The 10,521-nt window shown below is 38.3% G+C and overlaps 1 protein-coding gene across 1 annotated transcript in view; it reads left to right on the forward strand.

The window, feature by feature from the left end:
• The window catches only part of TBCE (tubulin folding cofactor E), a 29,056-nt gene extending 19,154 nt beyond the window's left edge, over window positions 1–9,902 (forward strand). Inside the window, 10 exon segments of the mRNA XM_009281793.2 lie at window positions 2,647–2,723; window positions 2,986–3,081; window positions 3,711–3,775; window positions 3,866–3,930; window positions 4,422–4,574; window positions 5,308–5,461; window positions 6,034–6,102; window positions 7,192–7,251; window positions 8,547–8,638; window positions 8,891–9,902. Coding sequence (XP_009280068.1) covers window positions 2,647–2,723; window positions 2,986–3,081; window positions 3,711–3,775; window positions 3,866–3,930; window positions 4,422–4,574; window positions 5,308–5,461; window positions 6,034–6,102; window positions 7,192–7,251; window positions 8,547–8,638; window positions 8,891–8,983 — 924 coding nt within the window. The 3' untranslated portion in view covers window positions 8,984–9,902.
• The last annotated feature ends 619 nt before the right edge of the window (window positions 9,903–10,521 follow it).

The following is a 10,521-nucleotide window of genomic DNA, read 5'->3' on the forward strand; positions in this document are numbered from 1 at the left end:
CATATTTATGGCTCCAAAAACATTTTTTCTTATTCAGCATTTAGATCATAATGTTGTATTTGTCATTCGGTTTTCAAACTAAGATCTTACATTTATAAAATAATCTACTGTTATACAGGGTAAAAGAAAAATCTGGGTTAGAGCAGAGGTGCAGGATCATGTTTCTGACACTGGGAAGTAGCAGGTAATTGGGAAAAATTCTAGGCAGAGGGCAAGAATATGGTAAGAGCTTTTTATACAGTAATCCAGAATTCTGGGGCTTCCTGAGCTGGAGACTATATATCTGTATCTAATTAATCTTTGTGGATTTTTTGTTTCATGATTTATCTAACTGTATTAAGAACCCCTTTGAAAATTTTGATATCCACATCTTTTAACATCAGTTTTCATTATGTGCGGTATAAAAAAAATGCCTTTTTTGGTTTTTGATCTTGCTGCCTGATAATTTCATTTAATGATTCCCACTATTTTATATGCAAGTAACTGAGAACAGCTATTTTCTGTTTCATAGCTTTGATGATTCTTGTTAAGCTTCTTTGTGCCTTTCCCATTTATATTATTTGCTTCCTGGGATAGAGAGACTAAAAATACAGGAACGTCATGGACTTACATGGTGACAGTTGTTTCCTGTTGTCTTTATTTCTTTTGCAATAGGTCTTGGATTTCCATTTTTCTTTTTTGATCAGCAGTGGCTACTCCACTGGGCTATTCGTCCCAACCTCCCCACCAGCTATCCACAACAAGCCCCCGATCTTCCCTGAGTGTTAATTCGGTGTCAGATCTGTGAACTTTTGTTTCTGTATGGAAGCTGTTTTAAGCAATAGTTGAAAATTCCGCAATTTGAGTTTCTTAGAATTGTGCTGTGACTATCATTTGGTCTTGGCAGTTCTCGAGTCATTTGGTCAGTCTGTCGAAAAGTCTTCTGATACTGCAGTTTTGTGCGGGTTTTTCTAGTCCATCCATCACAACGCAGGGCTTTTGTGGGGGAATCCCCCAAAGGTTCTCTGTAGTGAACATGCACCTAATTTCTCTTGACTCTGCAGGCTTCTTTTCATGCTTCCCCATCGCTAATAGGTAAACTATTTTGGTCTGCCTTGTTGACGTGGGGAAACACTACCCAAATTAAAGAGAGAAAAAATTGGTGTTTCCTGCTCTTGCGCTGGAGCAGGAAAAGTTGTTATATCCAAGAAGCTTACGTGTGTTGCAGATAGGGCAGCAGGATGATGTTCCATATTTTTGGGTGCGAAGCATTTGAGCCCCAAATCGTATGCTGCTGCTTGAAGAGATCTCAGTGTAAATATTTCGTATTGTATATATAATGAGACAGTTATATATACATCCAGCTGTGTAACTTCATACAGATGTAACGGAGAGAATGAAGAATAGTTGATGAAAGGCGGCTTTTTGGTGTCTAGGATAGTGGGCATTTAGAGGAGAATCGCTTAGCTATATACGTAACAAATTGAATTTGGTTGTCCAGATCTCTGAACTTCACTGCTTTGTAACCTTTGGGACCTCCTGTAAAAACAAGCTCTAGGTGGTTATGCTGTGCGTGTATGTGTCTCTGTTCTTGCATCTCAAAAACTTTGAATCTGCTAGCCACTTTCAAACACACTCTGAAAAGAGGTGGGGGTTTAAAAATAATTTATTACCGACAAGTTCCAAGAAAATAGGAATGTAGATGGAGGAAAGAGCCCCTCTGAGTTTCCTAACCAAGGAAGGAGCAGCAGGATGAGCTCACACTTAATTTGACCCTGGAGAATACACACAAGAAAAACCTCAGCAAAAAAAATAATTTGCGACTCACAGGCACAAATCTGTAGAAAACCAGTCAGTTCCAGTGCTTATGGAACTCCGTTTGCTAAAACTGCAAACTTTTCACACTGTCACAATTGCACACAAAACTGGGTTTTATGCCAGCAATTTCTATTGCTTTGTAATAAGTGGGGTTTTTTTTAAAGTTGTGTTATCTGCTGTAGATGTTTGCAAAAAACGAATCTTTATAAAGTAAAAAAAATAATTTTTATGTAACTTCAGGACATAAGATTTAAAACAAATGCGTCTTTGTTCAATTTGTAGCCTTTTTGAACTGATTTGTTTTCTTTAGAGTACTTGAAAACTTCAGGATATGTGCTGACTTAATGCAATTCTTGGGTTTTAGTGGTTTCACGTGCTGGCACAGTCCCGTGACAGAGAAGCCTTCAAGCTCTGATAAATTAAGACATTTTAAAAGTCTGTCAGACCTGATGAGATGTGCAGAAGTTCCAGAACCGTTAGCAGCCGAGTATATACTGCCATTTCCTCACCTCATCGTAGGGAAAATCTGATCACTCCAACCCTATTGAATAAAATAAACTCCGTTTCCAGGTCACGCAGTCTGAGGTAGGGCAGCTACTAGCCTCAAGCCTGGAACTGTAAGTCCTGTGACTGTGCAGAACCCCTTTGATGTCATCTGTGCTGGTAGATCCCGACACAGGAGAGAGCCAGCTGGAAGAAAGGGAGGGCTAGGCAATCCGTAATACTTGTTTCTCTGGTTTTGGGAGCTATGACTTGTTTGGAACATGTTCTGAGGAAATCTGCATAAAGTATAATTACTGGAATCATTTTTCCCAACTTTTGTTATATTAAATGAAGTTTTGCTCTTAGGTTCTTCTTTGTGCTCCGGGATGGCCAGCACTCGAAGAATTGTACCTTACCTCTAATAATATTACAGTTTTGGAAAGGTAAGATGAGTAACACAAGTCAGTCGTTTGCGACTGACGTACTGCAAAGTTATACAGCAGGTAAAGTTACATTCCTGTAATGTTTACATCACCATGACATAATTGTAAAATAGATGATGCAAACTTCACGTGATGTACTTCAAAACATTTATAAATGTACACAATTATTTTCATGCAGCTATATACTTAGAAAACTAGTGTTTTCATTAACAAATAGCTTTAAATGTTCGGCCTTTGTGTTTGTTTTTTTCCAATGTGGCAGGCCCGATAACGTCCTGCAGACCCTGAGGTTGTTAGACCTTTCAGACAACCAGCTGCTGGATGGCAATCAGCTGCATCTAATAGCACACCTTCCCAGGTAGCTGCTAAACAAATTTGCTGGAAATTCTTTGTCCTGGATATTCGTCTCCGTAGTCTCTGTTGACTGAAATATGATAGTATTGATGTTGCATGGAAGATTTATGGAATCTTGAAATAGAGGCATTTTGCCCTCTTGAGGAGAGTAACTGAATTATTTCAATGTAATCTTATTTTTGTTGTATAGTAACACATTCTTAAGCTGTATGTTATTAGGTTTTCATTATACACTTATGAAACGAAAGTGATTTATCACGTTACTAAGTTCTTTATATATTAGTATGCACAGGGTTTTATCCAAGATGACAGGACTGTAGAGTTTGTGTGCAGTGGCAAAGCAAAGGAGCTATGGAAGTCATTTTCTTAGGAACAGTTTGACCGTGACGGTCTAATGCAGGTTCATCAGTAGCTGCACAGCTTGAAATTACTGCACTTACTCTCTGAAAAATTTATTCCTGAATGCTGCTGAAGTCTGAGTGCTGTCTGTGAAGCTGCTGTTCATTTGTCAGTGACTATGCATCATGTCAAAAGTTTATTAGATCTTTGTTTAAAAAAAAAATTGAGGTAGTATTTCTTTACAAAAAGCTTCCCGTGCCATGTACAGTAATCATTGTATCTATTAAATTTCAGATTAGAACAGCTAATACTTAGGAACACTGGTATATCTTCTATACACTTTCCTGATGCTGGATTTGGTATGTAAAAGAAGTATTTTATTTATAGCTTTATAATTGTGTTTATTTAAAGTTTTCACTATCGTCTTGTAAATTTATTCTTTTTCCTAGGATGCAAGACTAAAATGTTTCCTTCACTAAAAGGCCTTGCAATAAATGACAATAAAATAGCACAGGTAGGTTAGATTGTGATAGTTTCACATTTTGTAAATACATGTATCTGCTTAAGAGTAACTTGCAATTTGCTTTTTTAAAATTTCTTTGATTGTATGTGTAAGATCCTGAGGTAACTATTGAATACTTTGATCAGCACAGAGGCATAATTTAAAAATTCAAAAACATTTCTTAACGTCTCAGTTAAACATGTTTATGGTAGCTAGTCATATCACTCTGCTACCTCATAAATTCCTCTTGCAGAATTCTAATGATCTAAAATGCTGAGTAGTTCCTTGTTTGTGTGTTGTGTTTTTTGGGGTTTTTTTACTCCATTAAATGTCATGCAGTTTTTCCCTTAGCTAAATGAACGGGATGAAAGTACTCGGTTCTGCTGACCAAAAGAATAGTTTCTGTCATGGTCATCGTACAGGAAAAGTCAATGTTACTGTGTGTTGTTCTGAAATGAAGTATGTTTTATGTTTCCTCACGAGACTGTCCCCTTCCATTTCAGTGGTCATCTATCAATGAGCTTGATAAGCTGCCAAGTTTGCGGTCACTGCAGTGTCACAATAACCCTCTCATGGACACAGAGAAGAACCCAGAGACCCTGAGACAGCTAATTATTGCCAAGATAAGTCAATTGGAGATTTTGAACAAGTCTGAGGTACGTGATACTTCAACAGACTGCATGAGTCTGGGGACAAAAATTAAATCATTGCCTGAGGAACTGTTTTTGGTTTCTTTTAAGATTGTTTGGGGGTGGGAAAAGTAAAACGCCGACTATTCCATCACCTAGTCAACGGGGCACTCAGTAGGGCTACAAGATCCAGCCCTGTTTGGGAAAGCTGCTGACTCAGCGTGTTCTAGGACAAGATGGAAGAATGGTGTTTTTCTTCCAAGTGCCCAAGTCATGTTGAAGTTGCAGGACTGTTAACAAAAACCATACTCTGGCCAAAAAACCAAAAGAAAAAGCAGCATAGTTGAATCTCTTTCAGTGACAGTAATACAAGCATTTGCCTTCTGTAATAGGAAAATAGCATTACCTAAACCAAATCAAACTTTCAGGAAATGTTTATCATAAAAGAGAGCAGAAGCAGCATCTGTTCCATAGCTACAAAAAACATCCTTGCGTCATCATTTACAGTAACATCTTTGCTTAGATATTCGTTTATGGATCGGTCAGTCCATGGAGGTAGGGGTTGTAAGATTCTTAACAGCTTTAAAATGTACTGAATATATTGATCAGTCAGTTCTTAGAGATAGGGTTTGTAAGATTCTGGGTAGCACTAAAACATACTGAACACCTAAGTGCGAGCAAGGAGTCAGTGTCATTAATTAGATTTTCTTCTCTGGAAAGTTGTATGATTGTATTATGTGCCATTCCTGTGTCAGCACAGATCCTTCCTGCTGAAAGAAGAGGAGCAGAGCTTGATTATCGCAAAATATTCGGAAATGACTGGTTAGCAGCTGGTGGGAATTGGAACCCAGAGAAAAACAAACCAAGTGAAGAATTTCTTGCTGCCCATCCCAGATACCCATCGCTTTGTCTTAGTAAGTACAAGTACAGTAAAATTAGCATTTCCTCACTTCTGGCATTGTGGTAGCACTGGTTTGGTCTCTCTTCAGTTTCCCTTCCCCTTGATGCTTTTTTCATCTGCTTCTGCCACCTCAGGAAAGCCCAGCCGTTGGCAGGCCTGTGTGCGAATGGCTTTTGCTTCTGTGGGGCAGCTGCCTAGTACCGCACCCTTCCGGGCGCTGCTGCCTCAGGGACGACACCTGTGAGCATCTGCCCCATAACTCTACCGGTGAGCAGGCAGCAGCTGTCTCTACCTGGGGCTTTTTTAAAGTGGGAATGTTAAGCAGCACCTCCATGTGCCTGTCACCCGCTCCACCCCATCCCACGTGCCTGTGCACCCTCCTAAATGCTCTAGCAGTTGATCCAGGCTCATGTCTGCAGCACTTAGTGTTGCAGGAGCCTACCACCTTCTATACTCAGTGTCCTAGCTGCTGGGGGAACTGAGGCAGCAGGCTCGTGCCTGATCCAACACCACAGTGCTCTTAGGTCTACTGTTGAGTTTTAGTCTTTGAAGGGTTCATGTCTACGCGCACTTTCGTTCACACAGAATATGGTGCACCTGAAGAAGGAGAACTGAAGGGACGACAGCCTTTGACTCTGAAAAATCAGCTTCTGAGTAAGAGGCCAGAAATGGTCGTTTGCACTTCTGCATTTAAAATATTTTACGAGCTTAGTGTTTCCTGGTGTATATGGAGAACAAAAGGTTCAAAAGCCTTTGAGATGTCACAGAGTTCCAGCTTGTAATTCTGCTTCTCTGAACTGTGTGTTTCAATGAGTTTGACTAGATACCTGCTTCTGTGTACTCTATCTCATTTCCCCCGTCAACCCAAGCCGAATCATTTTCTTAATTAAGACCTAATGGAGAATAGAGGTAATCAGTACTTCATTCTGACAGTGTAAATGGCTTCTCCACGGAAGACATTTGAGATTTTAACCTCAATAGCTGCACTGTTTTCTGATAACTTTTTTTTAATATATAGCTTCTTAACTTTAGGACAGTCAAGAAAGATATGGGTAGCTTTGGTGTTTGGGGCTGTCTACATATTTAAACTAGGTTACGTCCCAGACTTACAAATTCACTTAGCTTTGTTTCCCGGTTGATAGAACTGAACCTTTTTTTACTCCATGGGCAAAATAGTAGTTTAAGGCATTACATTCTAATGCATTTAGGTGGAAGACTAAATAGAACAAGGAATCTATTTGGCTAGACATAATAGAAACCTTTTTTAAGGATGAGATTTTTAATCTCTGTAAAAGAATTAGGCTAGTAACTTCCTCAAAATGTGCTTGTACGGTGCTTTTGAGATATTGAGGGTCAAAAACCTGCTTTAAACTGAGTAAGCAGTTTCCATTCTACTGCAGGTTATTTTAAAACGTTAACTAGAAAATAAGCATTTTTAGGTAAATACTCCTTTTGACCAAAAAAACAACATGTTAAGTATTAGGGAGTCACTTAAAGTATTTTCCCTAATTTACCAAAGATGAATCAAAACTTGATTATTTTAATAAAATTACTTTTAATTTTTCAGAGAATGACTAAATGCTATCTTAGCTGCTCAGATACAGCCTACATCCTAATTTTTTTAGGAGATCAGGCTGAGCTAGGGGAAGCAGTTTGTAATAAAAACAGACTAGAAAGACTCTGTGCTCCTGACAGAACAGGGCTTAACGTTCATTCACTAATGCCTCACCATTCTTCCTTAAGCTTTGACAATTAAATGTCCTGAGAAACCTGAACAGAAGCCAGTAGAGAAAAAGCTACCAGGTAAGAAGTCTTGGCTTGTGTTTAAGCAGTTGATTTGTAGTTCCTTTTCAAGTAACTGTATTAAAGAAATGACAAAGGTAGAAATTGTTTAAAAAAGTCATTATTTTTCTGACCTTCATATGTACGTTCAGTCCAGCTTGAAGATTGAAAGTTGATGCTTGTCTTATGACCTCTGCTGTTGGTTTCATGATTAATGTGTCTGAGGCAATCAAAGGCTAATTAACTGGTGTGAAATCTGGTGGATGTGTTAACCAAATAACAAGAACATGAAGTTGTAAGAGCCAACTACATAGTCTGCAGTTCTAGATATTGAGGTCTAGTATCTAACACGTGAAGTTAGAAATCTAATTCTGACCTGTACCAAACTTGTCTTTTGAAGTTTTAGTGCCTGTAGTGAGACTAGAATGAATAGACTTTGTAAATTAAAATGATGTTTTGGAAAGATGTGTCAGAATGGAGTCTGAGAGAAAAGACTTACTTACTCAAGCTTTATTCTAAAATAAAAATCACATTTATTATCACAAGTTGCATAAAATCAGATAGATACAGCTTTTACAAAAATGTTTGATAGAAAAATATTTGTCTAAGTACAGTGTGTGGTATTACAGGAATAACTCACTATTGCTGTGCCTTTAGATAAAGCTTCAAAAGAAGTGAAAGTTCAACCAAAATTGAGTATATCTATTGCAAACACAGGTTTGTTCACCTCTGGAACAAACTACATTTACTCATTCAAGATCCATTACAAAAAATACCCCTTCGTGCAACTGACTTCATAATATAAACCACTCTACAACTCTGCTGGCAGTTTGTTTGGGACTAATTAATGTAATACCATTTCTAAGAACGGCACTAGTTCCACAGTGACATTCATTTATTTGTGCTGGGAAAGTCAATTCCTGGTAATGAAAGCTTCAAGGAACAGTCGTCAGATGCAAGTAGTCAGAACCTGACTGGTATGTGTCCCAAAGGTCACTTAGTTTAGCATGTAGTAAATACAGACTCAAAAAAGGTAAATTATGAAGCTGTAACACTTTTAATTTGGTATATGGGATCAAAGCGCTTAAACCGTAGTAGCATATCCTGTCCTATCCACCAGAGATTAAACCATTTCCAATTTGATATTAGCAGTTACGGGTTTGGGTACAAAAGACATTATTGCAGTGTTAGAACTGAAGCAGCAATCCAGCCTTTGACTGTTGCTATAAGCAAGTACAGTTGAAACACTAGTACTTTGCTACAGCTCAGTGGTAGCAGCATTTTTCTAATAACTTTTCTTTCTTTCCCCTTGGCAGAGTCTATGACTATTCAGAGGGTCAAAGGATTGCTGTATCGCCTACTTAAAATTCCTGGTTCAGAACTGAAACTGTCCTACGAAAGTTCTAAAGTGAGTTAAAAATGGGTAATTCAACAATAAAATACTGCATGCTGCTAAAGATCTAAGAGCATGTTCTAAAATACTACCTAATGAAATTGATTTCACTTAAGGAGGGCAGTGTTCATGCTGTAATTTAGAACCTAATTTCATTCCTGTAATATGACAGATCCTCCCTGACTGCAACTGCCTGATCTATATTTGATTTACAGGAACAGATTTCAGTTTAAGTCTGATCAGGTTTTTTTTCCTTTCTTACTCTAGCTGGAAGGAAAAGAAGTTGAACTAGACAATGACTTAAAGCCTTTGCAGTTTTACTCAATAGAAAATGGAGACTGTGTGTTAGTACGGTGGTGAGAAGGGACTCTCTGGATAGACTGAAGGGGAAGCCAACACTGGAACTGCAGAAGAGTTACGGACTGCCCACAGACAGTATGGACAGCCTGTGCCTGAACACAAACATCGGAGAACGTGAATTTCATACGTGGCACCAGAGGGCTACACAATACTACTTTCAGCTCCTAAACTTAATCGTCAGTCTCCATGAAAGCATTTGCTTTTGGCTGAGTTGTCTTACTTGAGAGATACCAAATAGTGCTTGAATGCTTCAATTAAATAAAACTCAAGGTAACTTTTGCCAAGATTTTATACTACCTTCCCATTGCAACAGTGAGAATTTGTTTTACTGTTTTACATGATTTAGTTGTAATCTCTTTGCTTATAATAGGACAAAATTAGTGCTGCACTGAAAGAGGCTACTTGCTCTTTTGTTTTCACCTACTTCCAAAGACCTTAAAGCAAACCAAAGTAAAACAGCAGTAATTGTAGAAGTATCTACGCAGCCTTAGACTATTTAAGGTCAAAATCTGACAGACCTTTATTCTACCCTACAGTGTTAACATACCACAGTATAAATAAGTTCTCAGCATACTGCAAGGCATTGCTATTTATTTTACATTCTTTAGTGCGCTGTTCCTCAATCTTACTTTACTTTTCACTTGTGTACCCTCAGATTCATATCTTAATAACACATTGAGCTATCAGAAATCCCTCCTAATCAGGCCAAGTTTGCAGTACTTCAAGATTTGGTATAAGCAAACTTTGATATTGTTTTTGTCTAAAATGACAATAGTATAAACAAACTAAACATAAATCCTAACCCCTAGCTGTCCCAGCCCCTGCACAGATGAGAGCAACCCCTCGGACAGCACAGAACCTGCTGCAGCAAGACTTACCGCATGCCCTGGTGCTGAGCACAGCTCTCTACTGGATCCTGGTACGGCTCTATACTGAGTTAAATCAGTAGTACTTCAATTTACAAAAGACAGGCTAGTTGGCATTCTTATGTGCATTTATTAATTACAAGTAGGTCTTTGACTTTATATAAAAAGGAAATTTTTTATCTTAAACATTTTGGGTTTTGTCAGATCAACATCTATACTATAGAAAATGAATAGTATCAGTCCGCTTGTAATTATCAAAAGGGCTGTGCAAATATTGTTATACTTTAGTTGAAACCCAACATGAAAAGATACCTTAATATTCCTTATTGTTCCAAGAACGAATCCAAGTGTACACTTTTCCATGATCATTATACACTACCCTGTTTTCCAAGGCAAGTCCATCATCTTTCCTCACATCTACAAGGATCTCCACAGAGTTCCTTTAATCTCCAGAGCTCTCTCAGTTCCTGTGGAGAATACTGGGGGGAAGACAGCATTCCACTCTCACATGTCTTCTCACACAACCAGAGACTATCCTGTTAGGGAGAGAACCATTTCAATAGTTTTTCTTACCAGGAATTTAGTCTTTGACAATCTTTACTTCTTTTCATTGTTTCTAGCAATAAACATTGCACACAAAGGTCACCAACTAGAGGTATATGTCTAGACCTA

Source organism: Aptenodytes forsteri, unplaced genomic scaffold (genome assembly GCF_000699145.1).
Source record: "Aptenodytes forsteri isolate BGI_AS27 unplaced genomic scaffold, ASM69914v1 Scaffold132, whole genome shotgun sequence".
NCBI lineage: Eukaryota > Metazoa > Chordata > Aves > Sphenisciformes > Spheniscidae > Aptenodytes > Aptenodytes forsteri.